The sequence below is a fragment of the Dioscorea cayenensis genome, chromosome 1 (genome assembly GCF_009730915.1).
Source record: "Dioscorea cayenensis subsp. rotundata cultivar TDr96_F1 chromosome 1, TDr96_F1_v2_PseudoChromosome.rev07_lg8_w22 25.fasta, whole genome shotgun sequence".
Classification (NCBI taxonomy): domain Eukaryota; kingdom Viridiplantae; phylum Streptophyta; class Magnoliopsida; order Dioscoreales; family Dioscoreaceae; genus Dioscorea; species Dioscorea cayenensis.
This window is the reverse complement of record NC_052471.1, coordinates 10,821,481-10,845,462: the sequence shown is the minus strand read 5'-3', so window position 1 is coordinate 10,845,462 and position 23,982 is coordinate 10,821,481. Positions and strand designations below refer to the sequence as shown.

The following is a 23,982-nucleotide window of genomic DNA, read 5'->3' as shown; positions in this document are numbered from 1 at the left end:
AATATATGCCAAAATATTTATATAATTTCTTGAAAAAGAAATTAAAAAAATCGTGATCTTACTCAGCAAAAGCATTAATACCACATTTTTTTTTTTTCTATTCTCACATGCAATATTTTTTTATTAAACAATATTTTGATATCTATATTTTAAAATTTCTAATACATTTTTCAAAAGTGAAAGGTTTAAGTGCGCGTTTGTTATATATATATATATATATATAAAAAGAAGCCAATGAACAGTAATAACAACATTTGCAAAGCAGTGTACTGTCTCATATCGGGTTGTTATGGTGTTCTTTGGTATAATATAAACTTCCTTTGTTTTCAACATAAGGCTAACATAAATCAATTTTGAGGGTTGTGATTGATGCAGTCACTATTACGATGATGTCTATAGTGTAGATTGAAATACTGTACATCCCACTTTTTACTATATTACTATTTATAAATATAGTAAAATTAAACTATGCATCTGAATGATCGTGAGCTCCAAAAGTTAATAATTAACATGCTTAGATTTTATATCTGAGTACGTACATAGACATCAGTTATGGACGTTCATAGGTAAGCACAATGCCAAAAATGATGCTATAGTGAGACATAATCAAGGATTAATTGGGATCATTAGTTTTTGTTTTGTTTATAATTTGGTTGATGTGGGTATAGTAGTAATAGGGTTAGAAGGTTCAGATTTATTTATGTACTATACACAAATTAATTGAACGGTTTAGATTAAAATACTGTGCATCTCACTTTTCACTGTGCTACTATTTATAAAAACAATAATACTATTTGTTCAACAATACTGGACCGTTGGATTGAACGGTTTAGATCAAAATGTTGTGCATCATATTTTTCATTGTGTTACTATTTATAAAAACAATAATACTATTCATTCAACAGTACTGAACCGTTGGTAGATTGGTTCAGATTTCTTTATGTACTGTGCGTAAGTTGATTGAACGGTCAATAGCGATGTTTGTAGATTGGTTCAGATTTTTTTTATGTGTTGTGCATAAGTTGATTGAACGGTTTAGATCAAAATATTGTGCATCCCATTTTTCATTGTGCTACTATTTATAAAAACAATAATACTATTCATTCAACGATCTTGAGCGTTGGATTGAGAATCTAGCAGTCGATTACAGACGCTTCGGAGATTTTCAGATCTGCGTGTCTACGGATAATTAATCCTATATATATATTTAAATATTATGTTCACTATAAAGCCCAAAGAAATTAATATATATATATATATATACATTGAACTTTGACATGCTAGCACAAACCAAAATGAAATTAAGGTTATAAATTTTTTTTATAAACGAAAAATCACATTATAATTTTTGGGTGGCATGGAAGTGTCTTGGTGATGGGGTGGCGTTTCAACTAAGCTTGCTTTTGTATTAAATTTCTTCACTTCCATCAATCAAAGACTTATTAACTAAAATTGACCTTATAACATACAATGCATTGCATGAGCCCCTCAAATATTAATATTATTGTTATTATTATTATTATTATTATTATTATTATTATTATTATTATTATTATTTATATTAAATTATTTTGTTTTGATAAATATAAATGAATTAAGTATATAAAAAGTCACACATGAGAAGCTGAACTAACACATATGTCCTTTACATGCGTGAACTAAGATTTGAACCTGTCTACTTAATGAAATGAATGTTTTACTCAAGGAACTTAGTACCAATAAATCAAAACAGTATTGACATTTATAAATAATTGTTATGTTAATACTTTTTGAATAAATTAAATAAATTTATTTTTGGTAAAGTTATTATGATACCATTTTGATCTGAAAATTTAACTCATATATGTGTATTTATTTAATTATTTATTATTATTATTAAAGCATTAATTCATGCACACTCAAATTTTAACTTTTTTTTAAATTAATATGTCAATCCATATATTTTCCAACTTTCTAGAATATCTACACAATATATAAACTACGGTCAAGTTATTTAAATATGTGTTGCTTGAGGAAAGGAAAGGCATCCTTGTCCATGAGTTTAGTAGTTTATACTGAATTAATTAATTTTAAATTACCATATGATAATATATTAAAAAAATGAGGGTTAATTTATTTCCACACGAAAAGCGTGACACAGAATAAATAAGTCGAAAGAATGCATAACGAAAGCGTTTTCGTTTTTTCACATACATCCCCATAAAATCTCAAAATTACATACTAACATTGTGGAATTATTTATATAGCTAACGAAAAATTTTAATTAATAATTAATATCAGGCTATGTTTGAGTTCAATCAATTTAATAATTAAAATTAAATTCTTAGTGAGATAAACACCATTGCCAATCACCTCTAGCTCCATTGGCATCGAAAAATAGAATAAATTTTAGTTCATATAAATAAGAGAACATATATTTTAAAAGGTATAATACCCGAATTAGTCCCTCTATTTTTCTCTCTCTTACTTTTGAGTCACTCTTTCAAATCTCTCAGAAGTAGTCTCTCTTTCAAAATGATTCTACTATCATTCCATCTCATTACAAATATGCCAGTTATTGCGTATATTTTCAGTAAAGGGACGAGATGGAAAGAGATTAAAAATAGAAGGGGACTAAGTGGTACTCGTTTTCCAAAAAGAGAGAGATTGGTGCAGCGTTTTGGAGTAGAATGAAAGGAAAAAATAGAGGACCAGATTGGGTATTAAAATAGTTATTTTATGCGTATTCAGTCTCGGATATGTGCTTGTTTTATATTTTGTCAATATATATATACAAAGGCAGCCAAACAATTAAATCATTTTAAATTGATAATATATTATCCACAAAAAAAAGTTATAGTCTTATAAATATTATGGACTCATAGTTATGCAAGAGATGCAAACATATGTTAAAAAAAATGTTGGTCATAATTTACAGCTATAACCTAACAAATAAAAAAAACCTTCCGAAAGAATAATAATTAAATGGACTTTAATAATAATAATAATAATAATAATAATAATAATAATAATGAGGACCATTTTGGTGTGTTTACATTAGGTGTTTTAAATACGGTGTTCATTCAACTGAAAATATAGATTGGAATTTTAGCTTGTGCAAATAGAAGAGAAGACACATAGGTTGGAATATTAGCTTGTGCAAGTAGAAGACACAGGTACTATAGAGCTTAGCTCCTCATATATACTTGTCTCTGACTTGTGTTTGTTTGTATTTATAAAATAATAATAATAATAATAATAATAATAATAATAATAATGGACTAAAGAAAAATCAAAGTGCTTTTGGCCGCCAAGTTGGAGGCGGCTCCAAACTGAAATAGCGACCTTGAAAGTGAGTTACAAAAATAAGCCTTTACTTTTTCTTCAATTCAACACGCATGGACTCTTTCTCATCATCTTCTATTCTTCTTCATCTTTTCTTTTATTTGTTTTTCTTTTTATAATTTTGAAAGGTCTCCTTGTAAAAAATAAAAACTTACTTAAATACTTTTTATAAAAATAATATTGATTTGTATATGTATTTATAAATTATTCTAATTACTTATTTACTCCTTCGCCCAAAAAATCAACTAAAAACATTTTGTTAAAAAACTTGAAATTTTTATGTTTGCTCTCTTTTTAATTCATTTTGTAAATAGAAAAGAAAATAATGGTAAATATATGTTTTTATAAAATTTATATGTTCGTTTTTATTATAAAATTATATAAAAAATGGAAAAAAAAAAATTATTAAGGTACATAGATGAAAATAATTTTTATGTGGGTACGCAAGCAATTTTTTTATTTTTTAAAAAATCAATACTGTGATATTAGTTTGGTTGTTTATTTTAGAAAATAAATTATTTAGTATGCTTACATTGGTCAAGTAGCTTGTGTAAAGGCAAATTACCTAAATTGCCCACTATGTTTCTTTCTTTTTCACTCCTCAATTATTTGGAAAATTTACTTTTGGTTAATTTTTTTCATATCCCATGATCTGATGGCGAAATGACAACATAATGGAAAGGGAGGTCTTTGGACTCCTTAGCACGATCTGTTTTTTCTTTCATTTTTTTTAAATTTTTTTATTTTTATCTCTCTTTATTTACTGATATAAAATTTAAAAAATTAAGTATCGAAGCTTCATGTTTGACAAAGTCAGAAATGTTTTTGAGGGAGGCCAAATAAATAGATTTTTTTAGAGGAGGCAAACATTTTTTGTAAATATTATTTAACATATATATATATATATATATATATGTTGAGGGAAGTGATAAATGTTGTTACTCAAGTAAGTATGAAAATGTATCAATTATGGTGACTAAATAAGTATGACTAGTTTTGCTATGATTCTAAATATTTATATTATATACACTAATTTGTAAATAGCCAAACCTCCATGAATAATTATGCTATGATTCTCAATTTTTATATTATATATTTATTAATGAAAATTTACCGCAGCAAGATTTGAAGCTACTTTATTTATTAAAAAATTTTAACTTCCAAAATTATAAAGATATATATGAAAATATTTTATTTACAAGGGAGATATGTAATTATTTCTAACTTTTTCAAGGTCTTTATACAAAAGTTAAATTTTTTTTCCCATGTATCCTCCAACACAGTTTTTTTTTTTTTTTTTAAATTTTAATTTTAAGCTTGAACTTATTTTGAAAAAAAACACAAATTAATATGCTAAGGGAACAAAATTTTTTATTTAATTAATATTTATTAAATAGCAATTATCATGGAATAAATTTATATTTTAAACTTTAATTAATCATTTTTATTTCTCTAATTATTTAAATGTTCTCAAAGGAAAATAGTAACCGTTCCAAGTTATTTAACAACATGTATGGTATTGTATTAATAATTTGGCTCTTGCCAATAGCTACTTAAGCAAATTTAATATTACATATTTTTTTTATGCCTCATGTTGCCATCATCAAAGGTTATTTATTAGCTAAAGGAAAATTACATATGCTTCCAGAAAAATTCATATTTAAATTTTACCTCATTAAAGAAAAACATATTTACATGTATTCCTCACAAAGCATTCGTATTTGAGCATATACCTTGAGGTTGAAAAAACAATTCAATAGTATTAAATAGATAAAGGAATAGAAAAAACGAATAACAAGATTATATGCATACTTTTAAAATTTTAGTTCAACTACTATGCAAAAATCACTTTGGACATTTTTTATGGTGGAAATAAATATAGTCAGCTATAATTCAACTTGTGTATCCTAACAAATCTTAATGAGGTATATTTACAAATACTAGTATTTTTTACGTATATAAAAGTAAATATTATTTTTACTAATGTATACACGCAAGTATAATATTTTTTAAGCTATAGATGTAAAAAAATTTCATATGTAAAAGTTAAAACATAATAATATATAACTTTTTAGAAAAAAGGTAAATTATTAATTTATCCTCAGTAAATTTTACTCTATAAAAGTTAAAACATGATACTATATAACTTTTTAGGAAAAAGGATAAATTATTAATTTATCCTCAATAAATTTTACTGTAACCAAATACTTTCTACGACTTTTTTTAAAGAAAAATAATTTGTTTTACAATCCGTCTATGATGGCATACTTTTGTAAAAAGAAAATAAAATAAGGTCATACCCAAGATAAGTTTGAGACCAACTTGAATAATACTATACCTTCTGTTGCATTTGAGCCCCATGACTCATGTTTAATTGATTACATCATTGACTTAATGCTTACTATATATATATATATATATATATATTTATAATAAAGATTATTATAGTGTTTTTGTCAAGGTTGGTGGTGCCCTTGGTTATGGTTTTCTTATAAACTTTTGTTTGAAGCTTTCATCGCTGGTGATAGCAACCCTATTTGTCTTTTGTTATGAATGAATGAGACTTGTGTGATAGCTGGTAAGGAAAAAAGAGGGGGAAAAAAGATAAACAACATGTATTAAAAAAATTATAGAGAGTACAAAATAAGAGAAAAAAGTATTAAACGTTATAAATTAAGGTCATATACAGAGATTTGACCAAATTAAGGGAAGATGTCTCAGATGTGCGTTGAAGCCCAGGTTCAGAAAGCCATCTATGGCCGGGCATAGAGTTGCATAGGACTAGGATGCATGCAGGCAAGTGATTGCCGTCGGAGCAAGAGATCTTCAATACATGTACGGACATGAAACTGATTAGAACCAAAAACATATGTGGAGCACAAGTTGTTCAAGACAGGCACAGATGTGGATTGGCATGGAGCATGAACTTGTGGTGTGAGTGGCGTGGTGAGAATAGTTTCTATGAGACCTTGTAAAGACATGTGCACGATCGGAACATGTGGTGATAGGTGACCCTTGTAGTTAGCATGGGTCCAAAAGTGAACTAATTGGGTGGTTGCTAGTTGGGTAGTTCTAAGTTGTAAGGAAAACAACTACATACATAGCAAAGTGAAACTTTCCCTTCTTTGCGTGTGTGAACAGGAACTTAACTAATATGCTAACAAATCCATTTACTTAGATGAATAGCAAACCAAAAAGCTAAGCATAATAATCCGTAAATGTAAGACATCAAATTTTAGCGTTTTAAACCTCTCAAGTGGAGAGGAAAACTATGTGACTAGTAAGGCACTTAAATATTTCATTGTATCACTATCACTAATAAGATTATAAAATTCTCTTTGGATACAAACTAGAGGCTCACAACAACAACAACAATATCTTCAAGAATTACCATGCTTGGCTCGCTAACAATATAATCTTCATCACTAAATGTGAATAACGAAAATAGCATAAAAAAGACTCTAATATACGAGGGAATAAGTATCTACAAGGAGTACCAAATAGAGATCAAATGAAAAACAAAGCCTCATTAACGAGAAGTGCAACTTGCAAGGATGCATCTCGTGAAATTTGAGTGAACTCAGACATTCTTTTGTCCTCTGATAGTCTTGTAGAAGCTCAAATCTTTCTTTCATTCATTCTTTCTTTCTTTCATTCATTCTTTCTTTCTTCTTTAGTCTTCAACCTCTTTGTTGTTCTTTTCTTCTTCTCTGTTTTTCTTTCTTTCTTTAGTACGTTGTAGCTATCACCCATCCATCCACACACACTTTTCTTTTCTTTTCTTTTTTTTCCCCCGATTTTTGTGATTTAAATGGCAAAGTTTTCGAACACACTAAATGGGGCAGTAGGCAACAAATCTCCTACTCTACTTCATTTAGTGGGCTTGATTAAGCCCACTCTTCACCTGCATACTTCAAGTTTCTTCTAGGTAAAGCCTTTGACAATATATCTGATTTATATTCACTAGTATGCACCTTCTTAAAGTATAATTGTTTAGATCTAGAACATCATGAATCTAATGATACCTAACCTCAATATGCTTGGATATTGAATAAAATGTTGGGTTTTTGGAGAGGTGGATGGTGTTTTGACTATCAATGTAGATAATATACTTCTCTTATTGCATGCGCAACTCTTCAAGAAATTTCTTCATCCATAAACCTTCCTGGCAACCTTTAGTAATGGTAATGCATTAAGCTTCTGAATGGATTAGGTGACATATTTTTTATAGTTTTGATTGCCAAAAGATTGCTTTCCCTTGCAAAGATAATAAAGAATCCCAAAATAGACAACCTAAAATCAGCATTAGCTCCTATATCTAAATCAATATACTTATCTAGATAGACTCACCATTGTCAAAACATAAACATACTCAAGAAGTGTCTCTCATATATATCAATATCTACTTTACCATTGCCAAATGTTCTTCTCTAGAATTTGAGAGAAATGGTCTGCAAGTTGCAAGTTGTTTGTATACATAAGGAACTTTACTTATTTATTCCCTTTCTTTGCCATTTGTAGAACATCATTTTGAGCTAAACTTGAAATGATCTACAAGTCAAGAATTAACAGCCTTGGCTTTACTCATATTTAATCTTGTTAGTTCCAGTGGATGTATTGTTGGTTAGATTTCACTCAATCTCTCATGCAAATACTCACACAATCACACATAAATAAAAGAGAAAAGAGGCACGCAAAATTGGTAATCCAGTTGAGCACAACACTTGCCTACATTTGGGGGCAAGCCTGTAGATAAAAATTCACTTAAAGAGGAGAATAAATATGAGTATAACTCTCACACTCATCTTCACATAGATAAACAAGAACCCTCTCTAGATTTCCAGATACCCACTCTCTCTCCCACACACTTGAATCTCTCTGGTGGCTCATCCTAAATCTTAGAACAAGGTCTCTTATATAGATATCTCCATGTCCAAATATAGCATATCCCTCTTTTAGAATTTCCACAACTCATAATTTGGACACATTCCAAAATTAGACATTGCAACTCCTGTTATAATCAAGCTTGCAATATGGCCCACTTGGTGACCTTGACTGAGTTGCAGCTTCCATTGCAATGCAGCCTATAGACACCTTCAGTCCTCTTAACTGTGTTTAAGTCTGAATCAATGTAGTCGAATCCTCCTGATCTCGACTTATCAACAACTACCTTGCCTCCTCACATCCTTATCAGCAGTACCCTAGCAAGGGTCACACCCACATAACCCATCTCTATCATACCAAAGATAGTCTTCAAAAAACCTTTTAATAATCTTCAAATCTTTTACTAAACTTTATTTTCAAGTCATCCAATTTTAGTCTTTATGATCTTTCCAAACTTGATCTTCATTCATCTAAGTTTGATCTTTCAAACTTGATCTTCAATCATCCAAGTTTGGTCTTCATAATCTTCTCCATATATGATAGTGTCTTCAAATATATCAACTCATAAATAACTTCAATGAGATCTTGGCCTCCAAGTAGTTGATCCCCTAAGCTTGATTCACTTGCCAAATATAGATATATCAACATATGGCCATTGTTTGCACTTCAAGAGAGATCCTCCAAGGTGATTTGTCTTGCTTAAAATAATTCATGCAAAGATAGCTTCATATCATTTGTTATCTCTTGCCACATCACCTTGTCTTGTCCTTAAGGTCTTCCGACATCATCATGCTACTTTATCATAGTTGCCATGTCACAGTTGACATGTGCCAAATGATGCCAAATTTAGAGTCTAGCTCTAACAAATCTTTCAAGAACTTCTCAATATAGCTTTTCAGAGATAACCATAGCTTGCTATTCTTCCTATTACAGGGAATTTTCATACTAAATATTTGTTTTATTGATCTTGAATCTTTTATGGTAAAAGACTTGCTCATTATCTTTTTAGCTTTTTAATTTTGCTTGCCTCATGACAAACAATTAGTTTGTCATCAATATATAGCAGAAGGATGAAGAAATCTTCATTGGAGTATTTTTTTTATAAACACACAATGATTAGATCCAATTCTGGTATACCCACAACTCATCATGAAGGAATCAAATTTTTTGTACCATAGTTTTGGTGCATATTTAACCCCATGCAAAGCCTTACCCCCTTCAACTTGCACACAAGATGTTGTCTTTACCTTAATTTTAAACACTTTTGGTTGCTCCATATATATCTCCTCTTCAAAGTCACCACGAAGAAAGATAATTTTAAATTAAGTTGCCCTACCTTTAAATTCAAGCAGGCATCTATACTGAAAACAACTCTGATGGATGACATTCTCAAAATAGGAGAAAATATTCTTCAACCTCAACACTTTTCTTTTAATTAAACCCTTCACAACTAATTTTCGCTCATACTTTGTTGTAAGCTACTATTTTTAGTTTTCAACTTGTAAAACTATTTTTTGTTTTTTTAGTGATTTTGCTTTAAACAAATTTACCAAGTTATAAGTGTAATTCTCATGCAAGGATTTCATCTCTTCTTGTATCGATTTAAATTACTTTTGCATTTTCTCATGAAGCATGGCTTCTTGATAAGTTTCTGGATACCCACTATTAGTTCCGATGGGTGTATTGTGGGTTAGAATTCACTAAATCTCTCATGCATACACTCACACAATCACACACAAACCAAAGAGAAATGAGGCACAGAAAATTGGTAAGCTAATTTGGCACAACACTTGCCTACACCTAAGGACCAAACCCTGAGATAAAAAATCCACTAAAAGAGGGTAATAAACATGAGTACATCACTATCACTAATTCTCACAAAGGTACAAAAGAAGCTTCACTAGATTGTACGATGCCCACTCACTCTCACTCAAACACTTGGGTCTCTCTTATGTCTCCACGTCCTAATTATAGCACCTCCCTCATTAAGAATCTCCTTGGATCCTAATTTGGACAGCTTCGAAGCCTAGATGTTGAGCTTGCAACGCTTCTCACCTGTTGACCTTAATTGACTCACAACTTCCATTGCAATGCGATCTACAGACACCTCCAGTCCTCTTGACTGTGTCCAAGTCTAAGTCGATTTAGTTGAATCCTCCCTATTTTGACTTACCAACAACTAGCTCGCCTCCTCAAGTCCTATTAACAATATCCTCGCTAGGGTCACACCCCATATGGCGAGTCTTCATCATACAAAAGTTAGCCTTCAAAGGATCTTTAAATCTTTCACTAAAATTGATCTCTAAGTCATCCAAGTTTAGTCTTCATGATCTTCCAAACTTGATCTTCATTTATTTAAGTTTGATCTTCAATCTTCAAGTTCCAGGCTTGATCTTTATTTATCCAAGTTTGCTCTTCACAGTCATCTTTATTACCAAGCTTGATATTATATTCATCAAAGCTTAGTTTTTAATCTTTTCTATATATGATAATGTCTTTAAATAACTCTGCCCATAAATAGCTTCAATATAAACTTGGACTTCAAGATAGTTCCATCCATATTTAGCTTAAAGTGATTGTGCTATATATGATCCTCATAATCAGATCTTGTTATCCAAAAAAATATATTATCCTCCAAGTGGTTTCAACCCAAGTTGTATCTTCTTACCAAATATAGATTGTGCATTGATTTAGATTTGCCTCCATATTGTTATTGCTGCACTTCAAGAGAGATCCTCCAAGTTGATTGTCATGCCAAATGTAGTTCCTCCAAAGATAGCTTTATATCTTCATGTCATCTCTTACCATGCAATCATGCTTGCGATATTATCGCCATACTTTGCCATGTCACCATTGACAGGTTTCAAATGATGCCAAATATAGAGCTTAGTTTTAACACCCACCATCACTGCGAATAACATTTACACTAGTAGTATACCGACGGGAAGGACAACACTCTCATGTAAATCTTCTCAGCTGAGACTAACCTAGTGGTGTGGGTGATGGTTGCTCCACTTATTCAACTGGCTCTATATCATCAATTGGAAAAGCTTTATCATCAGCTAAATTACTACCGTCTTCTTAGACATCACTCTCTTGATTAGTATTTCATTTAGATGGATAAATCGGATCCAAGTTCAAAACAATTTCAATATAAAAAAGAAATTTTCACTCTTGTTATGATCAACACTAATGTTGCCCCTCAAAGAATACAACATCTCTACTTCTGACAAATTATTTTATTTTCTAAATGCCATAAACTGTACCCCAAAATCCTCGTGGCCAAATTCCAAGAAAATAAACAGTTTCACTTTATCAAAGCTTGGATTATCTCTCATCTTTAGGAATATGATCAAAAGCCTTGCAGTTGAAGACTCTCAAGTAATCATAAGAAACATCTTTTCCATTCTAAACTTTGCTTAGTATATTACCATCTAAGGCTACTATTAAAGAAAAATTTATCTAATCAACTGTGGTTCTTATAACCTCCCTCACCACCAAAAAAGAAAATGTAGAAAGCTTAGCATCAAAAAACATGTATCTAATTCTTTCTTCAATTATTTTACTCATTCTCTCTACTATGCCATTAAGGAGACATGCCTTAACTAGAGTCTCCTTAAGCTTGCTTCTATAGAGTTTGCAGTAATTCCCAAATGGTCCTTTATACTTACTACCATTATTGGTCGAACTGCTTTCAACTAACTTTCTATTTCTCTTTCAATCTTTGCATGGGATTCTTTAAAGACATCAAGCATTTGATCTTTAATTTTTAAACCTAAACATTTCTTGAATGCCATCAATGAAAGCCATAAAATAGAATGCAGATATAAGACACTACAAGAAAAACATCAATTAGCTTGGGACACTTCCCTAGATAAAATTGTAAAATCCCTAGCTAATATTCATTAGCGAGGGATTTCTTAGGGATTAACATCCCTAGGAAATATCTCCGTGGGTAGTAATTTACCTAGGGATTTTAAAATCCCTTGCTAAATAGCAACGAATTATTCTGTGGGTAAATAATAAATTCTCTGGTTAATTAATGTTAGTAAATTCATCAAAAACAAGGAATTTGCTTCGAAATATTTTCTTGGAAATCTCTAGGTATTTTAAGTTAATTGATTCGTCATAGACAAGGAATTTTCTTTGAATCTTTTCGTGGGAAATCCCTAGGTAATGTTAGCAAGGGATTTTTCATAGGTAATCCGTTGCTAAATTTTCAAAAAATTGAAATGTTAGTCCCTGGGTAATCCCTGGGTAATATTTACTAGGGATTTTATCCTGGGTAATTCGTTAGTATTTGGATGTAGCAGTAATGAATCCTACCCTTACTAATCCCTTGCTAAATATACTTAGGGATTATTTCCTGGGTAATCCGTGGGTAATAAAATTTGAAAAAAATAATTATTCCCTGGGTAATCCCTTTCTAATATAAAACAAAGTTTTAATTAATTATTTTAAATTATATTATAAATTATAATACAAAAAACCTGTATTAAATCATTCATTTAGAATAATAAGTAAATTTTAGTACAATATGCTAAAAATAACAATTGCAATGTATCATAACCAAGCATGAAAGATTATATTAAACATTCTCAAAGACATTAAAAACAACACACTTCATATTCAAAATAGCTTCAAGCACATATAGCTAATATAAGTGGCAAATACTAAAACTCAAAAGTATCACAAGCAAGCAACAAATAGGAGAACTATGTCACAAGATAAGAACATTAACTACTAAGTTGGTGGAGTAGGATCGACATCTTCATCATGACCTGATTGATTTATTTGAGAAGGTGCTTGATTTTGAAATATAAGTAATTGTAACATCCTCCTCATTTCAGCCACCTCTTGTCGAGTTTGTTGAAGCTCTTGTTTAGTTTCTTGACGCTCTTGTTGATGCCGCTCTTCTTGGATTTGTAGTTGATTACGGACAGATTCTAACTCATTTTGTAAATCTTCATTATTTTGCATAGTAGATGTTGCAGTTGAGTTATTGACATTTGAATTAGAGCATCCATAATAGGAAGATGCTTGAGAACCAAGACCATAGACTCTTCTTTTCTTCTCTCCATCAACAGCTTCAATATAAAGGGCCAATTCATCTATTGGAGAAGGTCCTGAGTTTGTTGATGCAGATTCTGTAGAAATTGCATGTTGTTTCAAGGTCAACATCTTATCCTACATTGAAAACAAATGTCAATAATACAAATTTAGAAGAAAAAAAATTAACAACTTGCATTAAAATGTAATCGGTCTTAGAAATGCTTACATTGATTGTCTTTGACTTGAGATCTACAAAGGTTTCCCCATCATGTTTTTTAGTATGAGTATGCAAAAAAGCTCATGTGGAGTGGCTTTTCGACCCAATTTAGATTCCTATAGCAATAAGAAAAATTAAAATTTCTTAGCAACATGCAATACATGAATTTGCAAAATAAAATAAAATAAACACATTTCAATACATTTAAAATCTTATATTTATACTTACAAGCTTCTTCCCATGCTCAACATTAGATATTGACCCTCCTGTATGGCATGATGGCCTAGCAATACTACGTCGATTTTTAGAATTTATCTCTTGTTTCTTCTTAAATGTAGGTCTATCCCAAACAGCTTTCCAATGCTTGTACTCCTCCTCACTTAGATACTCTGGCTTTGTTGTTGCATCCCTTATATCCCTCAAAAAATCACTATATCATTGTGAGGCTTTCAAAACCCAAGCCTCCTTTACTTGTGCCTCTAATGAGGAATCCCAAATAAAGTGCTTCTACATAAGATAAAAAATATTCACTGTTCAAAACAAGTAAAAATAAAACAAACAAATAAATAAATTAGAAATGATAATTAATAATACCCGAAATTCTTCAAAATAAAAGTCTCTTATAGGTTGTGACACTGTCTTCCATGTGTATCCATCAAAGTCAACTTTTTCCTTAAAATTTTTGTGATTATCCTTGCACATTTGCTAGATGGCTCTAACCTACCATAGTTTAAGTATAAAATAAGCAATAAATAGTGAACATAACAAATACTATGATTGTCAAATTGTGAACACTTACAATCCATTTACAACTGTGATACGTAACCTCCCAACAATAGTTGAAGCATCTTGTGTACTTCCATAGTTTGCTTGAGTATCACTAATAGCTACAACATTTTGATTGGGTTGTTGAGATCCAATACCATTCATTGTTTCCTCAACACTTAGAATAGTGGCATTTGAAAATGGTACACTATCAGCATTGCTTGATCCTTCAATGTTTGAATGAGCATGAGAAGTGCGGCCTCCACTCCTTCCACCTCTTAATCTAGTCCTTTCTTTACCTCTAGCCATATCTATAAAAATATAAAAATATAATTAGTTAACAACAAAATAAGTCAACATATGTAAATAATACATGATATAAATAAACTAAAACAATGTCTTTTGAAAAAAGGAATATAACTTAGCAAAAGAAAATTGACAATGCACAATAATCATAACTTCAAAAAAATAGCAAATCAAGTACTACAATATATAAAATGTATTGCATTTGTTCACCAATCTAATAAAAAACTAATGATTACAACTCATTATCATCGGAAATGTATTCATCTTCATCATTTTCTAATTTGTCTTCAGTTTCATAATCTGTTTCAATTTCATCTTCCAGTATATCATCATGGCTATTATCAACCTCCATGGAACCTCCATTTGAATCATTTAGAGGTCTCGGTATATCATCGATATTGTCAATAGAGTTCTCTTCGATTTCATCTTCTTGGAATGCCAAATTTGCTAGTGGAGCATCAATAATTTGTCTTGGCTTAATCTTGCATACGGCCCACCAATTATCCTTGTCATGTTTCATGCTTGGATAAGATGTATAATATACTTGTGTTGCTTGTGTAGATAAAATAAAGGGTTCATCCTTGTTAAACCTTTTTTTGGTGATTGATATCCACAAGATTGTAATCCTTATGTATCTTCATCCCAACATTTAGAGTTGGATCAAACCAATCACACTTGAACAATGTAGTCCTTTTTATTGGGAGTGCAGGATACTCTAATTGTATAATCTCCCTCAAAAGACCATAATAATCATATGATGTTGCACTGTAATTGGAACCCTTCACACAAACTCCACTATTTATTGTCATTCTTCTTGCACCATGCTCAGTTGTATGGAATTTATACCCTTTGATGAAATACAGTGGATAAGTCATCACAACTTTTAAAGGCCCATTTGCAGATCCTTCATCATTTGATTTGTCACATTATTATTAGGATCCCATGCCTACATAATAAGATGCACTATTAATATTAATAGACAAGAAATCAATATAGTAAGATTGATAAATAAGAAGAATATATAAAGCTTAAGACTTACATAAATCTTAAACCAGTTAGCAAATTCATTTTCCAATTTATCATCAACTTGTGTATCAGTTATATTAGGTGTATTTTCCACCACCTCTTCCACAAATATCCTTCAAAGGCAAAACCATTTGTGTTAAAAAAGAAACTAAAATTTTTCTTTTTAACTAAATTGAAGTAGAGAAGCATACTTGACATATTGTTGAACCCCATCACAATTTAGTAAGACATAAGTTTGAGCTTGATGGTATTCTTTATCAGTCAAACGTCTTGATTTTGCTTGCCCATATGGTCGACCAGGAAAACTAAATATTGATAAAAGACCTTCAGATGTTTCAACCTTTCCTCCATCATCATTACGAGGTACTTTTCTTAACTTTGTGTTCACATGAGGCTCAAAATAATATGAACAAAAAGTTGATGCTTCTTCAACTAAGTACGCATTACAAATTGAACCTTCAACCTTGGCTTTGTTAGTTACTTTCTTCTTTAAATGACGCAAGAACCTAAATTATAAATAAGAATAGTTATATCAAATTGAAAAAATAGACATTATACAAAATCATATAGGCCGAATTTATATTAAAGTTTACCTCTCAAATGGGTACATCCAACGATATTGCACTGGCCCTGGTATCTTTGCTTCATATGGTAAGTGAATTGGAAGATGTTCCATTGAGTCAAAGAAAGCTGAAGGGAATATACGCTCCAACTTGCATAATATTACAGGAATTTCTTCGATAAGCCTATTCATGTCTTCCACTCTAATTGTTGAACAAGTAAGATCTTTGAAAAATAAGCTTAGCTTTGTCAAAGACTTCCATACCGACAATGGTAATAATTCACGAAAGGCTATAGGGATTAACCTTTGCATAAATACATGGCAATCATGGCTTTTCATTCCATACATCTTATACTTGCACATATCAACACACCTTGCCATATTTGAAACATACCCATCAGGAAACCGAAGTTGACTTACCCATTCACAAACAACTTTTTTTCCCTCCTTACTTAGGCTATAACAAGCTTTAGGATATTTCCCGGTCGCTTCCATTTTTCTCCAATTCTTTACGCTTGCAATATATTTTCACATCCTCTCTTGCTTTTGCATTATCTTTGGTTTTGCCTTCCACATCCATCACGGTGTCAAACACATTTTCAAAAACATTTTTTTCAATATGCATGACATCGAGATTATGGCGGATGAGATTAGTACTCCAATAAGGTAAATCCCAAAATATGCTACGCTTGTGCCATCCACTTGACTTACAAATAGGAGCATTCCACTGTTCAACACCAACTTCTGTTATTTTCTTCAACTTTAAGTCTTCGATTTGTTTCAAAATTTGATACCCAGAAAAATTAGTAGGAGGGTAGTGACTCTTCAATCTTGTTCTTTAGAAAATCATTTTTGTTTCTTCTAAAAGGATGATGTGTAGGTAGGAATTGCCGATGACAATCAAACCATGAAACCTTACTACCATTAACAAGGCTAAAAGACTTTGATTTATCCATACAATATGGACAAGCTTTTTTGCCTGCTGTACTCCATCCTGATAGCATTGCAAAAGTTGGGAAATCACTAATGGTCCACATGAGTGCAGCTCTCATCTGAAAATTTTGTTTCTTGGACACATCATATGTCTGTACTCCAACATTCCACAAATATTTTAGCTCTGCAATTAATGGTTGCAAGTACACATCTAACTTCTGCTTTGGGTTTTTGGGACCGGGTACAATAACAGTTAAAAACATATAAGGGTCCTTCATACACATCCAAGGTGGCAAATTGTATGGTGTGATAATAACAGGCCAACAAGAATATTGCTTGCCTGATTGTCCAAATGGTTGAAACCCATCAGTAGATAACCCAAGTCTTACATTTCGAGCCTCTGATGCAAAAAGCGGATGAATGAGATCAAATTGCTTCCATGCTTCAGCCTTAGAAGGATGGCAAATCATGCCATCTTTTTTATCATGCTCTTTGTGCCACCTCATATCCTTCGCCGTCACCTTTGAAGCATACAATCTTTGTAGCCTAGGCGTCAGAGGAAAATAATACATCTTTTGATTTGGTGAATAATCTTTGTGATTCCCTATGCCTTTCTTCCCACTTTTATATCGAGGATGGTCACAAACCTTCCAACTTCTTCTGTCACTATCTTCACCCCAATATAACATGCATCCATTTATGCAGCAATGTATTTTCTCACATGGAAGACCCAAGCCAGCAACAAATTTCTTCGTATTATAGAAGTTATCAACCAACTTATTACTAGTTGGTAATGCTTCTTTCATAAATTGCAATACAGCATCATAACACCTCTCTAACATGTGAAACTCAGATTTTATTGTTAATAATCTTGCAACGGCAGATAATTGAGTGTGCGATTCACATCCAGGCCATAAAGGTTCTTCTCCTGTATTAAGCATGTCATATAATTTTTGAGTTGTAGGGTTTGGTATTTCCTCTTCATTTGCATCATAATATGGATCAAAGTTAGGACCGATTGCATCAATAATCATGTCCCTATATGAACTTGATCCTTCCACATCTTGCAATCTCAAAGAGTTGCACTGAGTTTCACTACAATTTGCATATACCAAAGGTTCCCCATGACATACCCAGTGATAAATTTTTGAGTAAACCCATTTCTTAGAAGGTGCAACTTCACATTATCAACCACTTCATACCTTCGATTTTGACACTTATAACATGGGCATCTTATTTTATCACCATCCATAAATCTTGGTTGATCACAAGCATATTGGATGAATGACTCTACCCCAACCATAAATTCAGGATTAATGAATCTATGTCCGTGTGTAAGACTATTATACATCCACTCCCGATCAGTTCTCATTTATATTCTGATAACATAGAACAATAATAGGCTCACATGAATACTATTAAAAATATATATTTTAAGAGTTAAATAAAATTGTAAATTCAAAATAAGTCTACATATAAATTGTTCAAAATTCAAGAATGGGAGAAAAGACCTAGATGATCCAACCTCTCGAACACTTGTACTCGTGAATTGAGTTTGCAATAGAGGTATGATGACGGATTTTGCCGGCAAGTCAGTAGCCGAGAAAGGATGACCCAGTTCCAAATATAATCAGGTACTTAAATTCCTAGAAAGCACATATTCAACAGTGGTTAGCCTTTAAATCAAAATTACAAACAACTATTAAAAATATAACATCAAATCAAATATAGTATCCAGAAAATTTAGGATTCAATTGAAAAAATTGAACTATTAAACACTCACAAAAAACTAATGATAAAATAAAATATATACATATACACACATTAATTTATAGTTTAAAAAGCTCACAAAATTATGAAAAAAAAGATAGATAAATACTTAACCAATAATACTCAATTTTCGATCCTTATAAATAATGTAAAATTTAGAATAAATACTATTATTATACTGATTAATTATGATGTTACGGAAGTACTAGTGATAAACAAATCAAGGTGTTAAACATAAATACAATAATATTCAAGGTCTTATAATTAAAATAAAAAAAATAAAAACCATGCCAGAATCCCACATTTATTCACCTGCTCCATAATCCTCCCTATTCTAAATGGAATCCATCAATCAAAAATTATATTATTATTATAAATACAAATCAAGTATATCTGTTAGCATGGTATGGAAAAAAAAAGAATACAGTACTAGAAATAATCTCTATTGGTCTGGCAATACAGTGAATTGAACTATGCCTTTCATTAGTTAAGCATGGCATGGTGAAAAAAAAAGAATACAGATGTCCACTCTCTTTCTTTAATAATAAATTAATAATATAAGCTTTTGAGCAGTGGTCTAAGCCGGCCAAGGACCAAACTATGCTTTTCATTAGTTATTGTGAGTTGAATAATGAAACCAGTCTATTGTAAATGGAACAACATCAAATGCATAGATGGACTGTTGACTGAACCACATCCAAGGCATATACTCTACATATGGGTTCACTTTTTTGGGTACCCAAGATTGAAATCCCAAATTCATTCCGACTCTACTTGGGCTTTAATTTTAAATCTCAAACTTGTAAACAAGTTATATTAGGTTGAGATAGATCGAGTACTCGCCAAACCCATAAATACTATCATTCCTAGCTATTTACCAATATTTGGATATTGTTCTCTTTGTCTGATGGAATTTTGTCACAAATTAGAAATTTAGTTTGAAACCCATGCAACATAACTTCTCCCCAAGTTCCTGATTGTTTTTTTCCTCTTAATGATAAAGTCCACTTTAGTTTTCAACTTAAATTAATTGTTTCAGTTTACCATTGTGATCCAATTTACTACTAATTACAATGAATGTGCTGGAATATTATCTTACGCTTAAGCATTTTTTTTATTTATCTTATAATCTTGTCCTTCAACATGTAAATGGTTAAAATTTCATCAAATAGAATTATATCTCCACCTGAATAGAAAGAACCAAACACTGATTTTTCATGACCAGTAGTATAAAAACAAGTAATGAGAAATATCCATTTTTGCTTTTAGGTTATGGATCATCCTCTGATTATTGATTATAATTACTGAAAAATAGGTGACCGCTGAAAATTCCCAAGAAGAGATAAGGTTTTGCAACACCATGTCATGATCCAACCACATAGGAAGTGCCATGTGTCAGGTAAGCAATCACTCTCTCACTTCATATTATCTGCATACCTTGCAAGGATGTGTAGAAAGGCACATAGAGATAGAGAGAGTAGAATATACTCTCCTGTATACACAACAAAATGAGTAGAATATTACAAGAAATCACACAAAAGCAAAATGATTTTATGCACTTATAATCAAAATTAATATTTCCAATAACCCTTGTAACAAAAAAAAAAAAATAAAAACCAGATACTAGCCATTAAAACAAGCTTTTTATCATGAAATTATTTTGAGATCATATGCATTATTTAGTTTCTCGTGTTCATCTTGATTGACAGGTCACAAATAAAAGCATCACTTTAAAGTTCAAATATCATATCAAATAAATTTACCTGTTGTCAAATTCACTAGAGAAGTTGAATATCTTTGCTATATCCAGAGAATGAGATGTTCCTCCAAAATAGGTATTACACACACATATCGTGTACCTGTCAAACAAATAAATTATGACAAGAAAAGTTTAATCTAATTCTTGTAACATTTAGAAATTTATGTTGCATAGCTATTTCAGGTCCTATTACCTGGAAAGAATCCTTTTGTCAGAGAAATCCTTCATGCAGCAAACTGCTATTCAGTTATTTATTTTTGTTAGTATGATGCATGCCATATGTCAATGATTTAGTAACAATCGATATATTGCATGATGAGGAATGCCATCAAGTGTTAGTAATCTAACTTAAGATGCTATGTAGTTCTAGGATAAAAAATTTGATGTCTTAAAGATATGGCATATTTAACCATTTGAGGAAAAGAGTGTTTGAGCTGAATAATTTGATTGCAATAATCATTGATTTAAGTTGTACGTCCAAATTCATTACCTATCAAACTATTAGATACCTCTATGTGTCTACTTTTGGCTTCAGTTCAATTATCTTTGCAAGGCTTATCTCTGCATGAGTGATATAACTAATATAATTCTCTTGCTCTCTTGTATAATTCCTTCATGATTCATGCTTCATGCTCTTCATACTCACTTTATGCCGTGTATGGTAAACAATAGGGTTCAAGTTTGGTCCGAATACCAGTTTTGTGCTGCAAATCATTTGCAAAAAATTTTTGGAGGTAGCAGTGTATACATTACCGTGTTACTTGAGTTTGGACATTTTCCTCTCTTCATTTGGTTACCATTTACTCAAATATGGGTGTTAGACCTATACTTTAATTTGGGACCAAAGAAAATGAACAGATAGTTACCCAAAGAAAGTCTAGTATATTCAGGTTTTACTTGACAATAATTGAGACTGTATTCCTTATTGTGTACTACCGCCCATCATTCTTCAACAAGTTTTTGTATTCTTGTACTCTATGTCTATGATCATCAAATACCTGCGATACAAACTTCTTCAATGCAATAAGTAGCTTTACAGCCTTTACTCTATTCAGCATTAATTCTAAAATATAAAATATATGAAAAATTAGATCTAATTAATACTTAATTAAAATAAAATGTTTCCAAACTTGAAAAATCTACATTTTAATTAATAATAATACTTTTTTAATTCAGCATGACATTCTCCAATCTCCCATTCTTCTAAGGAAAGTTGTATCATAAAAATTCATTAAGGGAAAAAAAATCTGAACTAATTTGTAAGAATCAAAGAAAATACATGTTCAAACATATATTCTATTTTCTATTCATATGAACTATAACCTTTTTGAAAGTGCACTCATTTATAATTTTCCATGAAGAAAATTTCAAAAAATCCAATTTATCAAGTTCATAGATAAACAATTTCTGAACACTCTCACAGGTCTTTCGGAAACAAAAACTCCAAAAAACATTATATAGAAACATATGAACTACTGTACTATAAGACAACCAATATAAGAACAAATAAAATTAATTTATATTGATTTTTTTATATAGCTAATTCATTTAAAAAATAACTAATAATGAATATACTTTTATTAAAAACAAAAAACAAGAAGTTTCATGTTTATTTTCCAAGCTCCAGAACAAGTGAATCTCAGCCTGTCAGGCTGCAACCTCAAAAGCGAAGTACTAAAGACTAGTATTCAATGTATGGTTTGCATATCAGTCCTCTATGTCACAAAAGTTTATTTATTAATTTATTTTTCTAAAGATAAAGCACTAATTCATCCTAATTAGACTGCCATTAAACTTGTTGATTTTTGTTACTGAAAATGACTCTCAATGAGTCTTATTTTTGCTAAAGATAAAGCACCAATTTCATCCTAATTAGACTGGCTGAAAACTTGTTGACTTTGTTACTGAAAATGACTCTTACCAATAAACCATTGCCATGTCTTTGATTAGAGATACATAAAAGGTTTTAATTTAATGTTAAACTTAATGTTGAAATATAACTATCATACTATAAATACATGCTATCAAATACATTATTAAATATTTTGTAATAAGGATCCAAAGTTGCTATTGATTATGGACAAAATAATCATTATAGTGAGTGAAATGGATGACCTGACAATACATATCTGGTAAATTAATTGAAAGGCTAGTTTAATGGTAAAAGTTAAACAGATAGCTCACCAGATTGATCACCATCTCCCAGTTCTCATATGTCCTCTTGTGTCTAAAAATCACACAGGAGAAATAAGTGAGCTTGAAATAAGTGAGCTAGAAACATTAGAGCAAGATCAAAGTGTGCTTGAACAACAACCTAAGTGAAGAGCTGAACAAAGTCGAGAAGCCTTGGAAAAAGTGAACGGATCGAGCGTTGGGGCAGGCGGTGAATCTTGAGATCGTGCAGAGTGATGGCGTAGGGCTCACGGGGCCGGCGACGTGCGGAGTGATGGTGTTAGGATCAAGGACCTCGACATGCTTGACCTCGGCGATGAGAACGTCGGCGAAAGAGGTTAGGGTTTTGGTGAAGAGGAGACAAAGATCATGGATTAGTGTTGGGGTGAAGAGGAGGCAGAGACATTGTGATATAATTACGAAAATAACCTTGGTTTGACTTGGATTATATTTTTTTTAAAAGAATTTTGGTGCGACTTGGATTTGGTTGGTATGAACACAAAAGAAATTGTGTGGTTTTCTTTGCAAATACACCGTTCACAAAACTTATATTATAAATTAGTAATTAGAAAAAGTGTTTTTTTAATTTATAATTCGTTATATATTTATTTGAAATATGCATTTTATCCTAATAATTATTCTGTTAACAAGATAGTTAAAACCAATTGCATTGCAACTCGTTTTTTTATAATATTGTTTTATTAATTCAAAAAAATGAGAAAAATCAAATTAAAATTGAATTAAATTTTAGTTAATGCGAAATTTGTTAATAATAATAAGTGGAAATAATTATTTTATTTTATTTATAAATGTTTTTAGGGATATTAAAACATAGAGGCTAGAGTACAAAGAGACGTTAAGGTTATTAATTATTTTATTTTCTTTTGATGCAATTTTTAAAAAAATCATACTATTAAATTATATATATATATATAATAATAATAATAATGAAGTTTAAACAATAAATAATAACATTTTTAAACTCAATAACAAATCTAAGAAAAGCAGTTTAATACTCTTATAAAAAAATCAAGTTACTTTATATTTACCTAGGGATTAGCTATGAACTAAACATGATGGTTATAGTCCCTAGCTAATCCCTAGGTAATTTTTAAGATCAATAATTTTACCTACGGAAACTAATCCTTTGCTAAATAAAAATCCTAACAAATAAAAATACCCAGGGATTAGCTACGGGCAAATAACAACGAC

General features: G+C 30.9%; 3 protein-coding genes across 4 annotated transcripts; all 3 read right to left on the bottom strand.

The window, feature by feature from the left end:
* Positions 1-12,854: 12,854 nt before the first annotated feature.
* LOC120265023 (basic-leucine zipper transcription factor B-like) lies at positions 12,855-13,753 on the bottom strand. Its single transcript, XM_039272958.1, has 2 exons — positions 13,706-13,753; positions 12,855-13,395 (listed from the first exon to the last, which is right to left on the bottom strand). The coding sequence occupies exon 2, from the start codon at positions 13,387-13,389 to the stop codon at positions 12,952-12,954; it is 438 nt and encodes a 145-aa protein (XP_039128892.1). The 5' UTR covers positions 13,390-13,395; positions 13,706-13,753; the 3' UTR covers positions 12,855-12,951.
* Positions 13,754-14,167: 414 nt separating this feature from the next.
* Positions 14,168-16,368, bottom strand: LOC120267164. 2 transcript variants are annotated; one of them, XM_039274889.1, is made up of 6 exons: positions 16,168-16,368; positions 15,766-16,080; positions 15,588-15,687; positions 15,163-15,494; positions 14,277-14,553; positions 14,168-14,197 (listed from the first exon to the last, which is right to left on the bottom strand). In XM_039274889.1, exons 1-4 carry the CDS (start codon positions 16,326-16,328, stop codon positions 15,432-15,434), a joined length of 639 nt encoding a protein of 212 aa, XP_039130823.1. In that variant the 5' UTR covers positions 16,329-16,368; the 3' UTR covers positions 14,168-14,197; positions 14,277-14,553; positions 15,163-15,431. The 2 variants fall into 2 exon arrangements, with proteins under 2 accessions (XP_039130823.1, XP_039130868.1); XM_039274934.1 differs by lacking the exon at positions 15,163-15,494.
* Positions 16,369-16,939: 571 nt separating this feature from the next.
* On the bottom strand, positions 16,940-20,683 carry LOC120250331. The gene is made up of 3 exons (XM_039259168.1): positions 20,603-20,683; positions 18,595-18,715; positions 16,940-18,448 (listed from the first exon to the last, which is right to left on the bottom strand). Exon 3 carries the CDS (start codon positions 18,101-18,103, stop codon positions 16,940-16,942), a length of 1,164 nt encoding a protein of 387 aa, XP_039115102.1. The 5' UTR covers positions 18,104-18,448; positions 18,595-18,715; positions 20,603-20,683.
* Between the last annotated feature and the right edge of the window lie 3,299 nt (positions 20,684-23,982).